At 35.4% G+C, this 25846-nt stretch overlaps 1 protein-coding gene across 3 annotated transcripts in view; it reads right to left on the minus strand.

Annotated features, from left to right (window-relative positions):
- SPATA6 (spermatogenesis associated 6) overlaps nucleotides 1-25846 on the minus strand; it is a 150198-nt gene that overhangs the window by 46048 nt on the left and 78304 nt on the right. For 2 of the 3 annotated variants that reach the window (XM_060089775.1, XM_060089777.1), the window contains exons 9-11: nucleotides 23333-23373; nucleotides 7686-7870; nucleotides 3743-3842 (exon numbers count right to left, since the gene is read on the minus strand). In XM_060089775.1, the coding sequence (XP_059945758.1) occupies nucleotides 3743-3842; nucleotides 7686-7870; nucleotides 23333-23373 (326 nt within the window). The remainder of the gene's footprint in view (nucleotides 1-3742; nucleotides 3843-7685; nucleotides 7871-23332; nucleotides 23374-25846) is intronic. The other variant, XM_060089776.1, reaches the window with a different exon arrangement.

Here is a 25846-nt window from a genome sequence, read left to right on the forward strand (position 1 = left end):
GGTGCAGTGGTTAGGACTCCACTTTCACTGCTTTCACTGCCGAGGGCACAGGTTGAATCCCTGGTCAGAAAACTAAGATCCCATAAGCCATGTGGTGTGGCCAAAAAAAAAGTGCCAAAGGAAATAACCACCAACCTAGAAATTTATAACTTTATATCTAGGAAAACCACCCTACATAGAAGTAAAACAATGATGTTTTCAAACAAACAAAACTGGAATTCAAAGCCAGGATAATAACATGAAAGAAAGTACTAAAGGGAGTTTTTTGGGCAGGAGGAAAATGACTCAAAAATCCAAATGGGAATATGGAATTGCAGGAAAGGATGAAGAATAATAGAAAGGGTAAATATGTGATTAAAATGAATAAACATTACTATGCAAACAAAATTAATTTGTTGTGTGTTTTATATATGTAGAATCAAAATTCATGATAATAGATGTTCAAAAGAAGAGGTGGGGGCTTCCCTGGTGGCGCAGTGGTTGAGAGTCCACCTGCTGATGCAGGGGACACGGGTTGGTGTCCCCGTCCGGGAAGATCCCACATGCCGCGGAGCGGCTGGGCCTGTGAGCCATGGCCACTGAGCCTGTGTGTCCAGAGCCTGTGCTCCGCAATGGGAGAGGCCACAACAGTGAGAGGCCCATGTACGGCAAAAAAAAAAAAGAAAAAGAAGAGGTGGGTTAAAAAAAAGAGTTAAATGTTTTTAGGTCCCAACATTACTGGGGAGGTCAACAAAGAAATAATTTGTTATATATGCAAGTTGAAATCTCTAGGGAAATGAATAACAGAATAGTAAAAAAATGAATAACGAGTTAATAAAAAGGAAATGGATAATTAAAAAGTTACTAATCCAAATAAAAGCTGCATCAATCTACATAAAAATTATAGATTTTCATTATTGGAAAAAAATCTCATGTGCTATTCACAAGATATGCACTTTAAATATATTGATAAAAAGCAAAGGATGGAAATATATACACCATGCATATACTAGGGAAAAGAAAGCTGCTATAACTATACAACTAGTAGACAAAACATACTTTGAAACAAGAAATATTACTAGAAACAAAAAGGGAACCTTTACATAAGGGGTTTGTATCGTAGTCTGAAATCTGTATCCAACTAAAAATTTGGCTTCAAAATACATAAAATAAAATTAACAGAACTAGAAAGAAAAACAGACATATTCACAATCATAAAACTTGAAACTTTCGTGAAATTTGACACCTACCTACCGCTATACAGAAAAAAATAATTCCAACAAAAAGCCTTTAGAAGAAAACATGATAGAATCTTGAACTAGACTGATGGAAGAAATTTTCACATATTGAGGTATGGGGAATCATTCTGGCTTGTACATCATTTGGCTTGAACTTTATGCTAACTAGAGCAAGCAGTCTTATGGTCTGTCAAATGTACATTGTACAATTGTTTTAACTAAAAACAACAACAACAAACAACAAAAATGCACTTTGCACTTACTAGACTGTTTAGAATATCCACTTGGAAGATAGGGATAAATGTGGGCCCTTTCTATGACACTAATGCTAGTACTCCTTCGAAGATGCAGTTCCCTTCTCAGACACTGTGGTCATGCTGACTCGCTGTGTATGTGCTAATCAGTCTCTTTGGAAACTTTGAAGGACTGTACCCCTGTCATGTCTGATGTTTGTTCTTTGTTCTGACAGGATATGAAAATGCGGTTCAGGCATCCAAAATGGAGCCAGTTGGTCACTGTGGATGTGGTTTCAGACATGTTCCTGCATCACTAAGACCTTGAAATTTTCTGAACTGTATCAAACTCAAGGATACCACCAGCAGTTCTCAAAACAACATCTGCAGCAGCAGCCAGCTGCAACCTTAAGTTCTCAACGTCTCCCCCTGTGACTATACAGCCATTTCGGACCCTAACCAATCCTTACTTAACTCATCTATCTAACTGTAACTCTGCGGTTTTTGCTGATATAAGCCTCCTCCACTTTGTAGTCTGGCAGAACACAATTCAAGTGCTTCTCTTTCACAATTCAAGTGTCCTCGGCTATAGTCCTCAGTCTGGCTCTAATAAAACTCTTTTCTATTCCTATTTTGGATTGTTTATTATTTCTGTTGACAAGACAAAAATTGTAAAAACGCTAATAAAAAGATAAATTTGATTCATTGTACTTAAGAACTTCTTTTCATCAAAAGATACCATTAAGAGAATGAAAAGGCAAGGCACAGAATGGAAAAAGAAAACTGCAAAACATATACCTGACATACCAAAAATCAATATGGAACTTTAACAAAACAAAAAAAGAGACAACTTGGTACAAAAATGGGCAAATAACTTGAACAAGTACTCACAAAAGCAAATATCCAAATAGCCAATAAACATATGTACTAGTCATCAGGAAACAGCAAATTAAAACCATTATGTTATAAAACTACTTCTCACTAACAAAATGCCAAAATTAAAATACACACACACACACACACACACACACACAACCTATAGTAGTAGTGAGGACAAATTGAACTCACACACGCTGGTAGGGGGAGTGTAAACTGTTAAAATCACTTGGAAAAGTCTTTGGTGGTATCTAGTAAAGCTTAATGTTTACACACTCTGTGAGCAATTCCACTGGTAGGGACATACCCAAATAAAATGTATACAATGTTACCCAGGGATACATAAGCTGTTCATAGCAGTTCTAAAATAGCTCAAACCAGAAACAACCCAAATGTCCATAAATAGAGGAATGCATAAATCAATGGCAGTATTTTCACACAATGAAGTACCATGCAGCAGCAAGAGTGTACAACTATATAACAAGATGTCTGTATTGCAAAAATGTCTGAATTGAAAAAACAAAATGAAATAATTAAGAAAAAAAGGGAAAAGACATGGTTGGATGTCATTTGTATAAAGATCAAAAATATGCAATACTAATCTTGCTATTAGAAGTTAGGATAATGTTAACCCTGGGAGTGACAGTCACTGGGACTATCTATATTACACTTTGAAAACAAATTTAATTTAAAATCAATATGCATACAGAAATTTTCAACAGTACAAACTGATGTCAATGTCACATAATCCAGTTATATCCCCAGGACTAAGCTTGGTATCCAACATGACTCATGATAAACAATTGTTTTTAAATTAATGACTGAAACAAGAAATCAAACACAAAAAGAATAATATACTGTAATTATTTCCCAGCTGTTGTTCATATATATGTTTATTTGCCTTAAGTCAGAAAGTATTCTCATACTCATCTTCTCTAATATTAAAACTGATAAACCTGACCTCTTCTTTTCCTCTTTTAAGTTTTAATTAACATAAAAATCAGCTGGGAAACTTCTCCAAAATACATATGTCTCATCCCATCTCTCGTTCTACCATTTAATCAAATCTGTTTGCAGGAAATGGAATTGCTTTATTCTGGGCCACAAAACAAGGGTTCCCATATTTTGAAGGCTGTGAAAAAATTATCATAAAGTCACTAGCTACTGACTCTTTATGAGATAGTTATCACTAACATTTTTTATAGTTCACATGATCTGTGTCAAACATTTTGCATAATGACAGGTCAAGCAGGAAGTTAGATACATAGCCTTTAGCAAAACCACTGACTTCCATTAAATGGAGGTTGTATCTTTTCTATTCCTTCCCAGTGATTAAACTTTGCGAGTTTTAAGCATTTTGGGTGGTTTTCATGCCTAATTATAAAAAGCCTTCAAAAGAAAAATTTAGAAACTAACATATAAATGTCTCTGATGAGCCTGATGTGATTTCAAGACATTCTTTACCCGGTCATGGATCTCATCACAGTTTGAAGTTGAACACCAATCAGAATGGAATCTGTAGACATAAAAAACAAAGGTGACTTGTAGCCAGAGGGAGAGAAAAGTAAATCTTTCCAAATGCCAGACAAAGAAAGTTATTTTTTCTTATCTCTATGTGATAACATAAAAAGATTAAAATAACATATTTTCTTTCTTTGACTGAGGATGAGAGGCAGATATAAAATCAGGTACTAATTCTCAACTGTAGTATTAAGTCCTCACAATATGTTCAATTAACAGTCTTAATAATAAAGTTTGACATGATTTGGGGAGAGCATATCTATATATATGACCAATTTAACAATTTCCATATATAATTCTTTAGAGGTTTATCTTTAAATAAAGATATAAATTTTTATATTAGAGCAATAACTCCACCTATAGTGCCTTTAAAATTAGTTCTTATTTTCCAGTCTTGGAATTAAACATGTCAAAGAAGAAGGAAAGCAACTATTCCTCTTTCTCATGCCCTTCTCAAACTCAAAACTGGCACTTGTATAATTAAGCTACTTTATTTGTTTTATACAAGTAATAATGAAAATTTCCACATCCATCTGATTATAATGCATCTACATGACATATTCTTTTTTTATTTTTTTATTTAAAAAAATTTTTTTTACATGACATATTCTTGATAATTCCTTTATAAAGGAATGAGTACTAAAATGTTAATAGGTTGCTTAAAACTTTCTATCTCCCAGTTTGTTCTTACAAAGTTATAATTTTATGTCTTTACACAAAGTATAAACTGTTAAGCAGGATAAATGATTTACATAATATGTTTTAAAGAATGCAATCAGTAATGGATGATCAACTATATAAATTTTATCTCCTGCATTTGTAATAGGAAGTGTTGCTGCATTTATGGAAATATATTGGCAGACCTTGCTATTTGGTACATATGTAACACATCTTGAAAATCAGAGACCCAAATATGCAGCTCCAAGAGGATCTCTTCAATAATACTATGAGAGGATCCACTAGTCTGTGCTGTGGTATAAGAAATGATTACCTAGCAATCTAACTCCATTTACAAAAAGCAAAACCTTTAGCATGATTAAAAAGAATATCAGCTCCTTTTAAATTAGATTTTCTATTATTTCTTAGTCTGATTTTAGTAATAACACTACAAGCTAATATAAATTATAAGTCATAATATTAATATTTATACTTCAAGGAGAAAACTGCTTCTGAAATGTAACACTTATAATGAAAATTGAAACCCTTGTGTGGTGTGCTAACCCTACTGGAGATATTCTTTAAATAGGCTTAAAGCAAAAAGTACTTTCACTACAAATAAATTCATTTGCTTAGAGTCACTGATAAAGTTGTCAAAAGTCTGTTTATTCATATACATGATTAAGGAGTCCGCTTTTTACAGCAATCTTAGAGGAAAACTTATTTAATTTTAATGAATATTTACCCAGATAAACTAGAGCTGTATGTTCTGTCATATTCCCAATTTTGCCTGGGACATGAAATCTACATTTACATCAGTTTAAATTGTTTATTGATTCCAATGGATTGTATAAACATAGCATATTTCTCAGTGACCTAAAAGCCAGATCAGAGAATGTCTTACATTTAAAGATGTGGTACTGAGTGTGCTACAAAGAACAAAATGTTTTTTGTTCCTAGTAATGTCTTAAAGACATATTGTTTGACATATTTTACTTTATTCTATAGACTAGATCTAGATCTTTTTTAGAAAATACACTCAAAGTAGAGGTGTTCTACGTTAGTGAAAGTAAAAAAGTTTATTTACCCTGGAAAGTACCCCAATAAAATTTTATTAACTTATTTAGATGTATTCAAACTAAATTGCCATTATATTCTTTTATTTTAAAAGTACCTCAGATTTCCTCAAGTCATAAGTAAAATATGTAATGTTTAATATTTGAATCACTGACAGATATCCTTCTGGCAAAGAAATTATTTATCTTTATCTACTATCCAACATCAAAATAAATGTGTAAATGCTGTTACCTAATCTAAACCATCCCCTGCATTGAAATATGAAAAAGGGACAGTTGACTTTAGATATCTTCAATAAAGAATTTTTGAAAATAGCCTCAGTGAAGAATTTATCAACCTGGCTTCAAAAGCTGGGACAATTATATACAAGGATAAAATAACACAAGACTAAAATTGATATTTTACTATAGTAGTAGACAACTGGAGAGTTCTGCAAAATATGCAGAAAGGTAGAAAAATAAATCAATATTTATAAAAACATATCCAAGGAGATACAGGTAAAAAAAAAATTCTTGAAAACCTACAGTTATGGCAAAGAATCTAATCAAGAAAACCAAAAGTGTTTAGTTCTAAAAGTAGGGAAAAAGAGTGTAGCACCAACTGAATATCTGAACATCTGAGCAGACATGGAAATCAAAGAAAGTCCCTGATAAACTGAGATGCAAGTTACCAGACTTCAGTAGAAAAACCTCTCTTCAAGAGCTTCTCTTGAACTTTTAAAGCCTATAGATACATATATTTATATTAAATTTTTAAAATTAAATTAAATTTATTTAATTAAATAAGTAACTTTAAATAAATTAAATTTATTTAATTAAATAAATAATTTTTAAAATAAAATAAATTTATATTAAATTTATATTAAATTATTTATATTTATTTATTTAAAGCCTACAGACATATATCTCCCTATGTAAATATTCAGATGTATCTATCTATGTATCTATGTATGTATCTATCTATCTATGTATCTATCTATCTACCTACCTACCTACCTACCTACCTATCTGAACTTGACCTCTATGGGCATAATTCTAATACACTTGAAGGAACATTCATCAAAATTCCCTATCTCAGGATGAGGGTCTCTAGCATACCTTCATATGCCCATTTCGAATGCTTACAGGGCTAATGAGGAAACAGATAAATCTATCTGTTCAAGACAGAGATGTTTTAATACAGTTTCCAAACTGATATACTCTTGTTTGAATCATCAGTTTTGAGACGAACTTTTGATAGACTCTCTACAGCTAATTTAAACTTTCTTATTTATGCCTGGTAGCGCTAAGTATGCTGCAGGAATTTAGTGTGCTACTTTAGTTTTTTGATACCATTTGTAAAGATAGGTTTTATTTCTATGTGTTGAAGGCATATCTCTTAGGTTTTCAAATTTCTATAAAATTTCTTAAATACCCAGGGTGGGGTTTTTGGTTTTGTTTTTTAATTTATGACAACTCTTGTTTTTATGTTACTGTGAGGGAGGCAAGGAATTTCCAATTTGGATTCAACAACAACAAAAACAGATGAAGAGGAATTATTTCTTTCACATTCAAATTATAACAAGTGTCTAACTTTGTTTGCCAAAACATTTTTAGAGGGAGAACTAGAATCTTTACATAAGGTTAAGAAAGATAGCCTATTAAGATTCTCTTGGCAAGTTGGGGGTAGATAATTTGAGGAAAATAGGCGCCATGTACCAATAATATATAGTATCATCATTATCACTAAAAGGAAAATATAACCTATGCTATTTTTATACATAAGCCATGACTATAATATTAAATCTCTATGAATCCACTAAAAACAAACTATCATGTTCTCTATGTTTTACTTTGGGAACTACAACATTTAATTAGGGTTAGAGTGACCCTAATTAATAAACTCACTAATAATTAATAAACTCACTTTGAGAGAACTGGGCTGGGGAGGAGTATCTAACATTGTATAATATGCAATATGTTCTAAACAAAAACAATTTAAAGTAAGTCTCTTAAAATCAGATTATCCCTTTACAAATAATCACATCACATACATAATTACTGCCTGCTCTTTTCTAATGATGATTATTCAAAAATTTAGTACAGAAATAGAGACCAAGCATTACCTTTCCCTGAGAGAAGCACGATTTAACACAGGGCTTGGAGAATGCTTCGGCATTGCAGAGGGTGCTGAATGAACGAGTAAGGTCCTGGATGAATGCTGGGGCTTGCTACATGACCTTGAACTCAAATAGTCATCACATCTTTCCAAAGAGTCATCGAAGTCTCTCCCATGAGGTGTTCTGATGACCTGTTTAAAAATTTTTTATATATATATACATACATATATATATATATATATATATACACACACACACACACACACACAGGATATATATAGTGACATTATACACACACAAACACCCTTTGTAAAAGTAAAAAAATCAAATATAATGCCACAGCTATATTTGAAGGTAAATTTCAGAATGTAGCAATCATTACTACCACTATATGACTAGACATTAAATACATATGATTATTCATTCCACATGTCCAAAATCTACAGAACTTTATCAATTCCAATGGCTTTTGAGTAGGAATAGGGTAAAGGTAGGGATGTATATATAAAACAAAGGACAAATACACATGAACTAATGATAGTCTAGTTTATCTATGAGGCCAAACAGAACAGAATTCTAGTCCTTATACTCATTCATTGCTTCATAATAAATCAGGGTAGATAAATGAATAAATTCCTACCCTTGTAGAACTTATATTCTAGTAAAATTTACATTCTAGTAAGGAGAGAGAGATTTAAAAACACACACCTGGAGTCTGTCATACAGAGTGAAGTAAGTCAGAAAGAGAAAAACAAATACCGTATGCTAACACATATATATGGAATCTAAAAAAAAAAAACCAAAAAACATGGTTCTGAAGAACCTAGGGGCAGGACAGGAATAAAGACGCAGAAGTAGAGAATGGACTTGAGGACACGGGGAGGGGGAAGGGTAAGCTGGGATGAAGTGAGAGAGTGGCATGGACATCTATACACTACCAAATGTAAAATAGATAGCTAGTGGGAAGCAGCTGCATAGCACAGGGAGATCAGCTCAGTGCTTTGTGACCACATAGAGGGGTGGGATAGGGAGGGTGGGAGGAAGATGCAAGAGGGAGGAGATATGGTGATATATGTATATGTATAGCTGATTCACTTTGTTATAAAGCAGAAACTAACACACTGTTGTAAAGCAATTATACTCCAATAAAGATGTTAAAACACACACACACACACACACACACACCTGCCCGCCCAAAATAGATAGGTAAAATATACAGTATATCGAAGGAGGTAAATACCATGGGAAGAAAATAAAGGAGGTAAGAAGTGCTGCTGGGTGGAGTGGCAGGGGTATGTAGGGTAGGAGCTGTAATTTTAAATACAGTAGTCAATTGGGACCTCACAGAGAAGACTGTCCTAGTAAAGATCTAGGGAGTAAAGGCCTGAAGACCCTAGTGAAGACCATAAGACCTAAGTCAGGGGGACATTTGTGAGAAGAACATTCCAGAAAGAGAGAAAAATAAACACAAAGATCCTGTGGATGGGGTAGGGTGCATGCCTGATAGTTAGAAATAGCAAGGAAGCCAACAGGGCTAGACAGAATAGTAGGAAATAAAGTAAAAAGGTAAATTTTAAGGATTTAGCCTTCTATTCTAAACAGAGGAAAAATAAGCTCTTTTTATTTTTTTGTAAATAGGATCTCCTCGGCTACTGTGTCGAGAACAGTCTATAGTGGGCACAAGGGCAGAGGCAAGGAAATCAGTTAAGAAACTATTACAACAAAGTATGGAAAGAATGCTGCCTTGATTCTGAGTGATAGCAGTGGAGGCAAAAAGTGATCAGATCCAGAAGTCATCTGGAAGATACAGCCAACAGGATTTGCACAGACTGACTATCAATGATAACATCAAAGTTTTCTGGTGAAATCAACTGGAAGAGTTGAGTTTGTATGAATTAGCTATACCCTTCCAACTGGACAGGTGGAAGAGTAAGATATTAGGAGTCTGGTTTTGGACATGTTGAGCTTCACACATCTATTAATCATCCAAACTATTAGAGCAGAGGTTCAGGAGAAGAGTCCAGGATACACATACAAGCTGGTAATTTCCAGAGTCTAAATGGCATTTAAAAGTATGGCACTAGGTGATATAACCAAGGAAGTGAGCATAAATAGGAAACATCTGAAAACTGAGACCTGGGAAGACTCCATTGTTTAGAGGCTGGGAAGATGAGAAGGAAACAAACTGAGGAATGGCCAGGGAAGAAGTGGAAGAAAAAGGAGAATGTGTTATTCTGGAAGTCAATTAAATAATGTATTTCAAGGAAGAGGAGTAACTAGCTTGGTCAAGTACTGCTGACAGGTCAAGGCAGAAAAGGCTAGGAATGAAATTCTGGATTTTAGCAGCAGGGGGATCATAAATAATATTTATAAGAGTAGCTTTGGTGGGGGCTTCCCTGGTGGCGCAGTGGTTAAGAGTCCGCCTGCCAATTCAGGGGACACGAGTTTGAGCCCTGGTCCAGGAAGAGACCACATGCCGCAGAGCAACTAAGCCCATGTGCCACAACTACTGAGCATGTGAGCCACAAATACTAAGCCTGTGTGCCACAATTACCGAAGCCCATGCGCCTAGATCCCATGCTCTGCAACAAGAGAAGCCACCGCAATGAGAAGCCCATGTACCACAGCGAAGAGTAGCCCCCGTTCGCCGCAACTAGAGAAACCCCGTGTGCAGCAACAAAGATGCAACACAGCCAAAAATAAATAAAAATAATTTTTAAAAAAGAGTAGCTGTGGTGCAATGACGGGAGTGACAATCTGGAGTTAAGTTCAAGAGAGAATGAGAGAGACCTAAATGTAAGGCCAGACACTATCAAACTCTTAGAGGAAAATATAGGCAGAACACTCTATGACATAAATCATAGCAAGATCCTTTTTGACCCAACTCCTAGAGAAATGGAATAAAAACAAAAATAAACAAATGGGACATAATGAAACTTAAAAGCTTTTGCACAGCAAAGGAAACCATAAACAAGACAAAAAGACAACCCTCAGAATGGGAAAAAATATTTGCAAATGAAGCAACTGATAAAGGATTAATCTCTAAAATTTACAAGCAGCTCATGCAGCTCAATATTGAAAAAACAAACAATCCAATCCCGAAATGGGCAGAAGACCTAAATAGACATTTCTCCAAAGAAAATATACAGATTGCCAACAAACACATGAAAGGATGCTCAACATCATTAATCATTAGAGAAATGCAAATCAAAACTACAATGAGATATCATCTCACACTGGTCAGAATGGCCATCATGAAAAAATCTAGAAACAATAAATGCTGGAAAGGGTGTGGAGAAAAGGGAATCCTCTTGCAGTGTTGGTGGGAATATAAATTGATACAGCCACTATGGAGAACAGTATGGAGGTTCCTTAAAAAACTAAAAATAGAACTACCATACGATCCAGCAATCCCACTACTGGGCATATACCCTGAGAAAACCATAATTCAAAAAGTCATGTACCACAATGTTCATTGCAGCTCTACTTACAATAGCCAGGACATGGAAGCAACCTAAGTGTCCATCGACAGATGAATAGATAAAGAAGATGTGGCACATATATACAATGGAATATTACTCTGCCATAAAAGGAAACGAAATTGAGTTTTTTGTAGTGAGGTGGATGGACCTAGAGTCTGTCATACAGAGTGAAGTAAGTCAGAAAGAGAAAAACAAATACCGTATGCTAACACATATGTATGGAATCTAAAAAACAAAAAGAAATGGTCATGAAGAACCTAGGGGCAAGATGGGAATAAAGACGCCGACCTACTAGAGAATGGACTTGAGGATATGGGGAGGGGGAAGGGTAAGCTGGGACAAAGTGAGAGAGTGGCATGGAACATATATACACTACCAAACGTAAAATAGCTAGCTAGTGGGAAGCAGCTGCATAGCACAGGGAGATCAGCTCGGTGTTTTGTAACCACCTAGAGGAGTGCGATAGGGAGGGTGGGAGGGAGGGAGATGCAAGAGGGAAGAGATATGAGGATATATGTATATGTATAACTGATTCACTTTGTTATAAAGCAGAAACTAACACACCACTGTAAAGCAATTATACTCCAATAAAGATGTTAAAAAAAAGACATTAGGTAAATACCAAGGAAATCTGAGTAAATTAAGGACTTTAGTTAATAATAATATATCTATACTGACCCATTAATTATAACAAATGTACCATACTAAATAAGATGATAATAATATGAGAAACTGGGTATGGAGTATATGAGAACTCTCTGTACTATCTTTGTGTTTTTTATGTAAATATAAAACTGCTCTAAAAAAAAAAAAGAACTGCCATTTTAAAAAAAATTTAGAATTAAGCTATGCTAGGTAAAATTTTAAAATTTAACTTGCCCTTTTTCTTACATTTATTTTCTTTATGCTTCCAATCCACCAATGTTCTTTTTGTTCCTTTTTTATCTTATGGTTTTATCCCATAGTTCAGGTATTGTTTTATAATGCACATCCCTACTATATCATGTACATATCACAGAGAAAGTGGATTAGTTGTGTTGTAATACACAAAAACATCACCCTTGGGCAGACTTTTCATACCAGGCACATCTCATAGCCCCATCCTTTGTTGGTTGCCTTTGGGTTCCTATTCCTGATCCAATGGTGTCTGGATGATAGTGTTGACGTAACTCAAAACATGGTGACACATGGCTGCGTTTTCACTAGAGGCCCCAGAGATATGGCAGTTATCTGGTAAACCTAACCATCCTAGATCCTGATTAGGGTAGACTTCAAACCCTCTTTTGTATTGACCCAGCTTTCTTATCTCTTCTCTGGCATATATTCCCTGCAAATACTATGCCAATGTACCCAAGACACTAAATGCTTCTAGAAAAAAAATTAAATTAACCATATAGATTGGTTAGTTTTATTATGAATTTATTATTGTCAGTATGATATGGACACTCAAATTACTTTGACATTCTCCAATGCCAGCATCCTCATTGGAATTAATACATCCTTCCCATAATGTTCTTTAAATCTTCTGACACACTCTCACACAGATGTTTCTAACATGCTACCTCTGCTCTCCTGTGAATCTACTGATTCCAAACATGTATGCTCCCTTCTATCTAATCTCAGAAGTTTCTTCGATCCAAGAATAACACCTACCTCCATCTGTGCTTTATCCCAATTCTTTTTCACATCCTTTGAACTTCCCTCCATTAATTACTAGCATGCTATCTGTATTTCCAGCTTCTTCCCTTCAACTGGCTCCCAACTTTTAATGCAATTCATGCCTGATCTCTCCCATTTTTATGGCTCTTCTTTTGTACATTAAAAAAAACTCATTGAAGGTGCAGACTAAACATATTGCTGCTATTATTCTACCTTTCCTGTACTTATAATGTTTCATCAAAACCTACTCTTCCACAACTTATTTTATAAATCCTGTCCTTTCCTCCCAGTTCTCATACTACTTGGCCTCTGCAGCATTTGTCACTGATCAGTCCTCTTTTAGCTTTTCTCTTCTGAATTTCTCCTCCTCTGTTTCCTTAGTCACCTCTTTTTATGGTCCAGTGGACATTCTTCATCCTTCATCTCATCACTGAAATCAGTGGCTGTTCTCCAATGTCACACTTTCTGCCCCTGTCTCATGTACCTTCTCTTTGGTTGATTTCCTTTGCTTCTATTATCAAGTGTATAGTAATCTTTGAAACACTTATCTCTGGACAAGACTTAGCTTTCCAAGACTTATCTCTGGAAATCCAGAACTGAATATCCATTTCTCTGTTAGGCAGCTCTACTTGGATTTTCCACATGTAACCAAAACTCAGTAAATTTAAAATTTTTATCTCCACCATGCTCTTACATCTGCTATTCCAGATTTCATCATTATCTTAGACCTAAGCTAAAAATCCATAATTCGTATTTCCACAACACCAAGTATGGTCCATCTCTTTATTCACTCCAGAGCAAGCTATTTATGGACAACATAAATTTTAGAATTCTGCTGTCTTGAAATCTTAAATAAATTCAAGAAAATGTCAATTCTATCAATGAAAAAAAAAGAAAATTGAGATGATTGATTGAAAATGTAGGGGACCTGTCAGATCAAATGAAAGAACTGAATAAAGTAATAACTCTATAATATCATTTAAATGGCATTAGACATAGGAAAAAGTAGAATTGGCACTGGCTTTATCAAATTGACAATGTAATGTGCACAGTTTTGAACTTTCCCAAAATATAGTGAAAGAGTTAAAAATTCTAAGACTAGAAAAATTATTGAAAGACAAAATAGAAGAAAAACTTTCCTGAACTAATGAGATACATCACAGGGGATATTATGAACTAGCAACATTAATTAAAAGAACAAAAACACCACAAAAAAAAAAGAGAATGAGAGAGAGGAACTGAATTTAATTAACAAATATTTAACTTCCAGTCACCACGTTAAATGTTGGGATTATAACAGTGAACACAACGAAGTCCCTGCCGTTATGAGCTTATGTCTTAGCAGTTACTATCAACGAAATATTTGCCCTTTTAAGAAGGTCAATTTGACCTTTAATCTTTCTCAGACTCATTTCCCTTGTATGTAAAACAGGGTTAATAACAGCTACCTTACAGATCTTCCGTCATTTATTTAAAGTATCTTGCAGAATGCCTAGGTGTGTGAATTAGTTATACAACAAATATAAGTCTTTCATTATTAAGACACCATTCCAACACGGCTTCTTACTTCAACACTACCACAATTTTCACTGTTTTCCAGAATTACAGCAACATATGGTGAGCCAGCAGTCAGCTGAGAGAATCAAGCTTTCAGCCCAGAATCAAACAGCATGTAATTCAAATGACTCAGTTACAGTCCCAAATAACTGACCAAGAAATATGTGATCCAGATTGAATAAAAGAAAAAACTGAAAAGTGCTCTATTGTTGTTAGCTGTTCACAGATACAAAGTAAAAACACAGTGAATGTCAAAAACAAGATCAAAGAGGTCCATGACCAATAAATACAAGTGTATATATTAAGAGACTGATAGAATAGAAAAAAAAGTGCTATAATGCTGTTTCTAGAATTATATTCAAACATGAGCCACTTGGCTTATAGTAGAGAGATTATTTTCTCTTCATTAATTTCAATGCCATTTGAGTCATGCTGGCTGGCAGACCATTTCATTTTTTGTGTACTAAAATTTCTCCACAAACTAGTCAGCAACGCTTTAAATAAAGCCTCCTCTAGGTGACTACAACTGACTTTTTTTCTCTTTATCAGAATATTCACTGAGAATCTCTTGAACAACATGTTAGCTAACACACAGATCTAGAGAGGTACAGGGATTTGAACTCACAAACCAGATGAGACAGGGTATTAACACAAAGAAAACTGACAGTGAGATATGCTAGGTGGCAACTATATCCTAACGACAATATATGCAGAAGGACATTTATAGACTTCTAATGGTCTAAATGGTGGAGGTCTCATGGAGGAGGTGGATTGGAATCAAGCCCATAAGTATAGAAAAGGGGCAAACAGGGCATTCCAAGTAGAGGAAGAGGCACAAGGAAAGATAAACAATGAGTACAGTCACTTGGCTAGTTCTGTAGGAAAGTAATCAGAGAGAATATGACAGAGGTGGGGAGGGGCACACTGTAGAGAACCTTCAATGCTGCAACTCAATACTATCTGACATTTATTAAGCATCTTCTATGTATCAAGTACTGAACAAGGTAGGAGACAGTAGTCACAGGTAAATATAACAGGAGACCTCAAAGATACTACAATCCAGAATGAGAGACATGAAAAAACAAGTAATGATGAAACAATGAGGAAGGAAATTAGAACTAAATAGATATACAATAAGTAATTGTGCAGTGGGGACACAGCTGGGATGTATTATTTCCATGGAATTAGAATAAATATTTGTTTTGGAAAATTATTTATCTAAATGGGGAATGGAAGGTATAATAAGGGGGTAAGTCTTTGATAAGAATCCACTTCAAATTTTCAACCTTAAAACTCAGCTTAAGAAACGTTTTCGTAGCTCTTGTGAGTTTTCCATAGGTTGCTTATTCACTTCGAAAAACCAAATGGAATGTTATCTCTTTGGCTCATAACAGAAGAGTTACATTTCTTGGATGACTCCTCAAGAACCCTGCCTTAGAGTGTTCAAAGAACAGGGTTCAAATCCCTGCTTGTTATGTGACCCCGAGCAAGTCATGTACTCTAAGTTTTCATTTCCTTCTCTATAAACTGGGGAAATTATCTTACAGGTTTGCTACAGAAAATAAAGGAGACAAAATTAGTACAAACACAAAGCAGAGGGCTCGAGTTATGAAAGACAACAGTATTTATTTTCTCTGTTTACAGCAACCTTCATATTTAGCATAAACAGGTTTTTTTTTGTTTTACATTTATGGAAATAGTTCTTTAAATGCCATTTCTAAGATCTCAGAAATGTAATAATTCCAATATTGCAAATGTTGCAATGTATCAAGATAAAATCTAACATTTTTAAACCAATCTGAAATTGTTACAGTTAGAAAAGAAAATTTCATACCCCAAACTCATTGTAATTATATAAATGTAATGTAATTAAATGACATACTTTTCAAATATGTGATACATAATGGTTTGGTTATACCATACTTATGAAATAAGTTTCCTGAAAAGTTGTTTACACAATAAGTTCATAAGTTAAATAATATTTATGCCCATGAAAATTTTATATTTATAGGAACTTCAAGGTCAAATTAATGGAAGAGAGAACCACTAAGTATAAATAGGAACCAGGAAATTCACTTATCCAACAAATATTTGTTGAAAGCCCATTTAGTGCCTGGTACTACACACCATGCTTTAAAATTTCTCCTTTGTCATGGGACATAAAACTTAAGAAATAAATAAAAATAATTCTAATGGAATTTGCTGGGAAGTAGTTGAGAATGAAGACTATAGGAAAGAAGTGCAGTAGAGGTACTATTTTCAGGATAGTAAGAACAAAGCACAGTTCTGATTCAAAAGGGAGAGAAGCAGATATTGGCAACTGAGATCAGTTTCTCAATTTTGCTGAAAACATTCCTTTTGAATCCTACTGAAGGGAATGATCCATTCCTACCTTATCCAATTTAAAAATACATATGCTCAACTATCTGGTTTGGTTTAAGGAAGATGTACTTTCGTTACACTGAAGAAAAATTTAGAAGAAATTCCAAAATAATGCAATGAAAATGATAAGTAATTCCTAAGTGTGTCCATCTTTAGGGGGCAGGGGGAAATTCCTCCTTTCTTAGACCACTGTTCAATGCACTTATATAAGTAACTTGTTTAATCCTCACAACGACCCTATGTGGTTTTTTTTTTTTTTTCGGTACACGGGCCTCTCACTGTTGTGGCCTTTCCTGTTGCGGAGCACAGGCTCCAGACGCGCAGGCTCAGCGGCCATGGCTCACGGGCCCAGCCGCTCTGTGGCATGTGGGTTCCTCCCGGACCAGAGCACGAACCCGTGTCCCTTGCATCGGCAGGCGGACTCTCAACCACTGCGCCACCAGGGAAGCCCCCTATGTGGTATTTTTATTACCTACACTTTACAAGAGAGGAAACTGAAGCAAAGTCAAACAGCTATTAAGTGGTAGGGGTCCCAGGCCAGTGAACTATGAGAGATCCACAGCAGAAAAAAATGGAAAATTCCCACAGCCCAGGCCTCACAGGATGCCTATAAGGAAAGTTCCACAGAAGATGCACTAACAATCTGATTTACTAACAACCCAATAAAAAGAGCCAAGGAATAAACCGACAGACTGTTCCCAAGGAAGAAATAAAATATCCCCAAATTAATTTTATGATGTGATCATAACATTGCTACCAAACCACTCAAGAAAAGTACAAGAAAGGTAATTAGAGACCACTCTTACTAGTGACCATATGTGAGAAAATATCTTAAGTAAAATATTAACAAATTAAATTTAGTGATGTTCAAAAAAAGAATACAACATGATTAAGCTGGGTACATTCAAAGAATACAAGAATGGGTTATCAATAGAAAATCTATTAATTCACTATAGAAAAATCATTATCAACTCAATAGATGCTGAAAAAATTATTCAATAACATCCAACATCCACTCGTAATTAAAAAATATACATACCTTGCAAACAAGGAATTTCAAAGGGAACTTCCTTAACTTGCTAAAGGATATCTAACAAAAATCTACTGCAAATAACATTCATAGGTGTGAAACCTTCGACATGATCTTATCAAAGACAGGATCAAGACAACACAGTATTAGTTCATGCTGCAGCATATCAGGCTGCATTGAAAGAGCAAATTAAGTTTGAAAATTAGTGGCTTAACATAATAAAGGTTCATTTTTCCCTATGCTAGGTTAGCAAGAGAATCACACTTCACAAAATTGCCCAAGGACCCGGGCTGATGAGACAGGCTGAACAACTTATAGCTGTACCATCTAGAACATGAGACCTCATTATCACTGTTAACAAGAGAGAGTTCATATCAATTCTTCTATGCTGCACCCTGGAAGGGATCCACATAATTTACATGTATAGTCCATTGGCTGGAACTAGGCCCTATACACCTGCAAGAAGGCTTGAAAATATGGGAGAGGACATGAATAGCCAATAAGCAATAAATGTCTCTGCCACATCCTGATCACTACTTTCATTTAACAATGTATTGAAAATCCTAGTAAGTCAAGACAAATAAATAATTTGAAAGGCAGAAATAAAATTCATTGTTTGTTGAGGATATGGTTTTCTCTATTTAAAAAATTCAAGAATATCTAAGACAAGAATGTTACATAAAAATGTATTGAAGACCCATACATCAGTAAAACACATAAAAATGTAATTTTACATAATCTTTCCTAATGGTAAGAGAGAAGTTGGGAGTGGAGAGGGACAAGGCATTCTAGAGGTGACAGAAGAAATGACTAGCTTTCCATCACAATTCATCTTTCCCTCCTCCAGAGCAGAATTACTGCTGAGAAGCAATCCTTGCATCTAGGTGTGGCCATCTGATTAGTTCTTGGCAAACAGAGTGTAGGTAAAAATGTTATGTGTCAATTCCAGGCCAAAGTTTTTAAGAAAGAGATATGCCTCTTCAGATTCTCCTTCATTTTCCACCATGTGAAGAGGACAGCAAAGCTCTAGAGTAAGGCAAAGGCACAGAATGGGGTCACTGCACGGAAAAATAGTATGCAGATTAGAGGCACCCTAAATTAACTATTATGTGAATAAAAACTAAATTTCTATTATATTAACGTCCTGAAGTTTGTAGGTTTATTTCTATAGCAAATAGCATTATCCCAAACAATTCAGAAATCAGTATCTTACTGTACTGGTATTAACATAGACCTAAATATGTATTGGCTTGTAAGTCAGGAACAAGAAGCAAGGGAATAGATACTTGAGGATTGAAAATTTAAGATCCAATAATGCAGTAGCAAAATAAAATTGTGGCCTGCAACAGCTTGGAAGATAGACCACATAACTTTCAAGCTTATTATCTCTAGGAAAATAGCTGTAAAGGGCAAGAGATGTAGTGTTGGATTTTACTTATACTGAGCAAGGGATTTCAAGAATGACGAGCTCAGGAGAGATTGGTTTGAGAGCAGAAATGAAATAGTATAGAAAGATTTTAGTAATCGAGGGCCTCTCAGGGCCAGGAAAAGTGAGTGCCAACTGCATGTGGACACAAAATGTGGAAGGTTAAGACAGAAAAAGGCTTTGAGCTTTGAACAAAGGGCCATTAAAACTTTTAAACAGAGAAATGAAATCCTAAGACAAAAATCAGATTGAGGAGGTTGCTTCCCATCTGAGCCTACTTCAAAGGGCCTCAAGGTAAGTGCCATTAAAAGGCATAAGAACTAAAGAAATAAATCAGACTTCAGAATTGTATTTAGAGGGAAAAAAACAACTTTGTGTGTATTTACTGAAACATTAAACTGACTGGAGGCAAATAAATGAGAAGTTGATACTTGCCTAAGTCTATATTGCCTAAGAAATCAAGAACCTGGCCTTTAAGACCCTAAGTCTATAAAATAGCTCTCAGGCCCCAAAACTTTTAACAGCAGGAAGTGGGCTAGAAAACTATGCAGTCCCAAGAGATCAAATCCTCCAAACCCATTTCAGAGAGGATAACTCACTGCCATGTGGGATAATAAATGGACATGGAAAAACCAGCTGCAGGGTAGAGTCAGGGTCCATGGAGAGTAAGGTCTAAGAAAGGACATTCCTCTACTATCAGCATTTAACATTGCTGTAGACTAGTAACTGCTCTTCATTCTCTATTTCTCCCTTTTGCAAGTAAGAGCACCATTTTTTTCCAGTTATCCTATCCCTGCTCTAACAAAACATACCAGAAATGAGGTTCAGGTAGAGTGAGAAGGTGAGGGAGGGGAGAAGTAACTTGTCTTGGTTCACAGGTCACTGGATCACAGGGAGTCTACCTGGATCTGGCTTATCCAACACTCAAAGATCCTGAACTTCAAGCTAGATTCAAGTGGAACTTGAATGATGGAACTTCAAGTGATTTTCCTGGAAGAGGACAAAAGTATGTTCTGTGTGAGGGAAGAAAGGGATATTTGGTGGCAGATAGGCAGACTATGACAGATATGGTCAGTGGTCTACTAAAATCTATGACCCCTCTTCAGTGGAAAACAGCTGCCTAACTAGGATCTCTATTTGCCAGCCACCTTCCTCATCTTGCTTCTAGATGTGACTAGTTCTTGTCAATGGAATATAAGAAGTGAGTTAATTCACTTCCAGGGTTTTTTTAAAATTAATTAATTAATTTTTGGCTGCATTGGGTCATTCATTTGAATGTCTAGCAATGAAAGGACAAAGAAACAGGGAACAATAAAGATATAGGGAGGCAGGTTGAGAGGTGTGTTCTTTTTCTGAGAACTTTGTATTTATAGAACAGCTGATTATAATGCATCCAGGGTGAAGAGAGGTGACTTTGGCCAAAAGAACAGCTAATGACCAAGTAACTAGAAATCTTAAAGAGGGAGGTGGAAGATATAATAGGTATGAAGAAGTAGGAAAGACAGAAAATAAATATGTTAAATAGCCATTATCCCTCAATATATGCCCTCCACTCAAGCCAGACCAGTAGTTTCCCCCCTGCCTCCAGGACAATGTACTTAAACTCCAAGGCTTTTTCATGTTGTTTTCCTTCTAAGACATTTTTCTCTCTTTTCCCTTGCCTCTGCAGAATGTATTTCTCAACAGAACTCAGGCCAAGTCCCACTTTTCTAAAAAATTTTTGCAAGCACTCCTAGTTTCATAATTCTTCTCCTTGTAGAAATCCTATAGTGTTCCACTACCAGTTACTGTATGCCTATAAGAAAATAGCCCTTAAGTTTTTTCATAGAAAAGACAGAACTGTTCAATGCTGCATATGTATTTCTGTGAAAATCTACCTCTTCAATACAGAAATAATCCCGTGCACTTACCACCCACAGCCTTACAAAGGTAGTATGAATGATCAACTTCTACTCCAACTCTAAAAGTGAAGAATACAGAGGTGAGGGTGGGTGGATATTAAAGATAAATAGGGGCTTCCCTGGTGGCGCAGTGGTTGAGAGTCCACCTGCCGATGCAGGGAACGCGGGTTCGTGCCCCGGTCTGGGAGAATCCCACATGCCGCGGAGCGGCTGGGCCCGTGAGCCATGGCCACTGAGCCTGCGTGTCCGGAGTCTGTGCTCCGCAACGGGAGCAGCCACAACAGTGAGAGGCCCACGTACCACAAAAAAAAAAAAAAGATAAATAGAAGTGAAGTTCTTTTAAAGAGTTCATTTAGAAAAGAGGATTATAAATATATCATCTACCTTTAAATGGACCAGTCAATGTAGAACTGGATTATAGTTACCTTAGGATAAAGATTAGTGTCCTATAAACTTTATACCTTTCTCCCCATTCTATACTTTTGTATATTTGGTTTACTTGTTTTCTCTTCATAATCCACTCACACAACACATATTTTAGGAATCCACACTGTATATCAGACAATATCTAGCAACTGTCAATAAGCAAGATCAATAAGATCCTTGCCATTCTGGAACTTACAGATTAGTAAAAAAAAAACAAAGATGCAAATAAAGAAGAAAATAAATAAAACTTGTGAAACATGACTTGAAGATAGGCTTGTCCCTTAGGTATTACAACTAAGGTAACTTCCCTGGGCCCCATGCAAGACAATAAACATTATGCTTTTTGATGCGTGTGTGTGCGTGTGCATGCATGCACATATATATCACACAGATCAGTACCCATGTATGTGTCTGAATAAATTCCACATAATAGGGTGGGTCTGCACCAGGGGAATTATGCCAGGCCCACACTCCTCTAAGGACAGCCTTAAGCAAGGGCATGACCCTATACAAATGCTATACAAGGAACCGTTCTATTCAAGTGCCATATCCACGTCTATACTAGTAGTTCTCAAATGCCAATCCTTGGATAGACAGCAAAAGAGTTGCATAAGAATGACCTGGAAACTTGTTTAAAATAAAAATTTCTAGTCTACAGTCTCAACAATTTTAATTTAGTAGGCCTGGAATAAACTTTTATAAAGTTCCACCTTGATGATTCTGACAATCTGGTAGATCTGGCCCCTTAGTCACATGGTGCCTTGGCTTGTTCCATATTTCTTTTATCACAATCAAAGCATGGCAAAGAGCTATGCTGTTCAGTGCCAGTAAGCATGGGATAAATTGTTTTCAAGTAAATAAACAAGGGTTTTATAACGAAAGCTATGTTTTTTGTTTTGTTTTGTTTTCCCAACTATGATGCCTCTTCTTATTAAGAAGCTTACACTTAGGGACAGAAAAGAAAAACTCTGGGGCAGTGCTTCTCAAAATGTAGAACATGAACTACTAGTGGTATAGCAAATAACTTAGTATGGTACCCAAAATGAATTTAGATGATACACAAGATTATTTTATATAGCACATGGACATACACTAAAAGGGTACTGAATCCCAAAAGAAAAAATATATTTTCTTTTCAATTCTCTTTCAATCAGAAATCTTCAGTTAGCTGTTGGTATGTCTCCTATACCTGTCTATCATTGTTTATCTCATTTTAAGAAAAAGAGAACATGTCTCAGAGCCTTTGGAAAACAATAGTTTTCTAGCCAGAATTTAGTAACGTTGTTTTGTTTTTGCTGTATTTTTAAGGCTATCATCCATTTAAAGTATACGACACTGATTTTTCATTTACACTGGTGAAATAAATAAAAACAAGGTGAATTTTTAAAAGACAGCATAAATTACATGCAGGTATTGTAAAAATTATGAGGATGCTCTATGAATGACTGAAATTTAGAAATACTACTGTGTGAGGTATCACTAAAAGTAGCAACCAATTTCTCTCTGTCTCTGTCTCTCTCTCACAGACACACACACACATATGCACATACATAAACAAGTAATGAACAATCAAAAGTCACAAAATATTTGTAGCAAGACACTCAATGAAAAGTCTATCCTACCACCTGACAACATACACAACATAATGATATTCCATAATATGACAATTATTGTTTGTAAATTTCTTGACTAAATGAATATGATAATATTTGACCATACATATAAGAAATTTACTAATGCTCTAATCTGAAAGCCAGGATAATTACTGTTCTGCAATTTATACTACATACCTTATAATCCTTGGGTCGGTAGCAGCCAAGATGAGAATGATCTAAAAAAGGATGTACAAAAGAAACTATAAATATTTCCTATCAAAAAGAAGAAATTTGTTTTCATCTTTGATTTTTTCCTACAATCACTCTGTTTCTACAATTATACTTCATACAGCAGTTTTCAGAAATAACTTAAAAATTCTTCAATAATGTTACAAAGATGATAAGCAACAAGTTAAAATCTGTATCAGTTCTTCAGCAATTAAGTGATTTCAAATAGTATTTTCATTACAGTAGGAGATATCTGATACAGGCCAGATTAATTTTTAGTTGATAAACCAATTTGTCTACATGAAATGGATAATTTTTAGTTGACAAACCAGTTTATGATGAAATATAATTTGAATATATAGATTTGATAGATACTGCCAAACTACATGTGTTCCTAATCTTGGAGTCCATGCTTGAATTAAGTGAGCGTAATGGAAACAGGACCAGCTTTAGAGGGCGGGAGCATACTGTCCTGTAGTGTACAGCTCTTGCTGACAAATAGATGTGCATTACAGTGCAGGCTCCAGCACTTCCAATATGGCCCTGGGCACATTATCTAATCTTTCTAAGTCTCAGATTCCTCAATTTTCTAATGCAGGGGTCCCCAAGCCCCAGGCCACAGACTGATACTGGTCCTTGGCCTGTTAGGAACCAGGCCGCACAGCAGGAGGGGTGAGCAGCGGGTGAGTGAGCAAAGCTTCATCTGCCAGTCCCTATTGCTCGCCATTACCGCCTGAACCATCCCCCTTCCCCACCCCACCACCACCTCCGCCAGTGGAAAAACTGTCTTCCATGAAACCAGTCCCTGGTGCCAAAAAGGCTGGGGACCACTGGTCTAATGTACCTCTTCCGTAATATTGTTTTAAAGATTATTACATTAGATATTACATGTAAGGCAATACCATAAATGTTAACTATTATTACTAACAACATCATCAACATCATTACTATTGAATTCTAAGTCAAACAAGGCCAGGTTCAACTTCCACCACTTATCATACATGTTAGTTTCGTCAAGTTATACAATTAATCTGTTTTTCATTCCTCATTTTAAGAGTATGAAGACAATGCTTACCTTACCTCAGAGAGTTATAGTGATGATTAAATTATACAATTTATAAAAGTACCTAGCATAGCATCTACAACAGTGGACTATAAAGCTATTCCAAATCTCTCCCTAAGCCAAAGACCACTACATTGTAGATGCAGATCTGGGGTTTTACTCATTACTTGAAGGAGTCAAGTTTTAAGTATTATAATCTCTGTTATATTGATAGATAAGAAAATCAGAACCATAATTTGCAATTCTACTGCTTTACTAATACATTCCAGTCAAAAACATTCTATATTTTACCTTCCCAAACCACCTTGTACAGAAAAAAAAAAATGCTATATGGATAGAGACCCAGGATAGTCTATATTCAGTCAATTAGCTTTCATTTATAGCACAAGATGTTTGTTTTCCAAGTGTCCTGAGCCATTATAGAGGGTAGCTGAAACATTAGTGTCTTTCACACAAGGTCAACTTCACCATTTAATTCAGTAAGATCCAACTTACTTCAACTGCTTTTCAAAATTCAAAATAAAACTAACTCCCAACCTAACTCCTCTTCTGTAAAGTCTAATGTACAACATGGCCACAAGTAGCAGAAGAAATAAAAGAATGATAAGGACACACTGAGTCTAATTCTCCAAACATGCTAACTTTGAAAATTAAGGTAATAATTTCTATACATAATATATATTCGTTTTGGTAGCTAATGTAATATTCAAAATATCAATATATTAAAACACAGGAATGTCTTCTGCTCTCCACAAACCATTTATAAACTTATCCTAATTCAGACAATTTTATATAATTTTCTTTCACCTTTATAAATTAAGCTATTACTTTGATCTGAGGTTTCCTAATGTTCACATTTAATCACCTTTACCAACAATTAGGTATTAACTATATTCTAAATGCAGGAGATAGAGGAGATAAAAGTCACGGCCCATGGTCATGAAGTGCTTATAATTTACTTTAGTTAAGTTATACGAAGTTGAATAACAGCAGCATAAAAGAACAGGCTAAATCAGAATGGTACAGGCAATTAATGCTATTAAAAAGTCATATCAGGGATACATCTCTCAAAGTTGAAGGCCATCAGGAAAAACTTCCTAAAGGAGGAAAAAGTTGAGCTGGGCCTTAATGAGTGGGTCACACTTAAGAAAAGTATGAAGAACAAGAGCTAATTTAGATCGTGTGTGTGTGTGTGTGTGTGCGCGTGCACGCGCACGTGTATGCACGACCTTGAACAACTTACTCTACTTCCTTAAATCTCAGATTTCTTCATCTATAAAATGAGGATAAATAATAGCACCTAAAATTCTTGAGGTTACTGTGAGTAATTAATCAATAAAATATTAAGCATTTAGAATAGTGGCTAGCAGGAAACACAATAATATTAGTTATTATTTGATTCTCCAATAATCTCATGA

The sequence above is a fragment of the Mesoplodon densirostris genome, chromosome 2 (genome assembly GCF_025265405.1).
Source record: "Mesoplodon densirostris isolate mMesDen1 chromosome 2, mMesDen1 primary haplotype, whole genome shotgun sequence".
Lineage (NCBI taxonomy): Eukaryota > Metazoa > Chordata > Mammalia > Artiodactyla > Ziphiidae > Mesoplodon > Mesoplodon densirostris.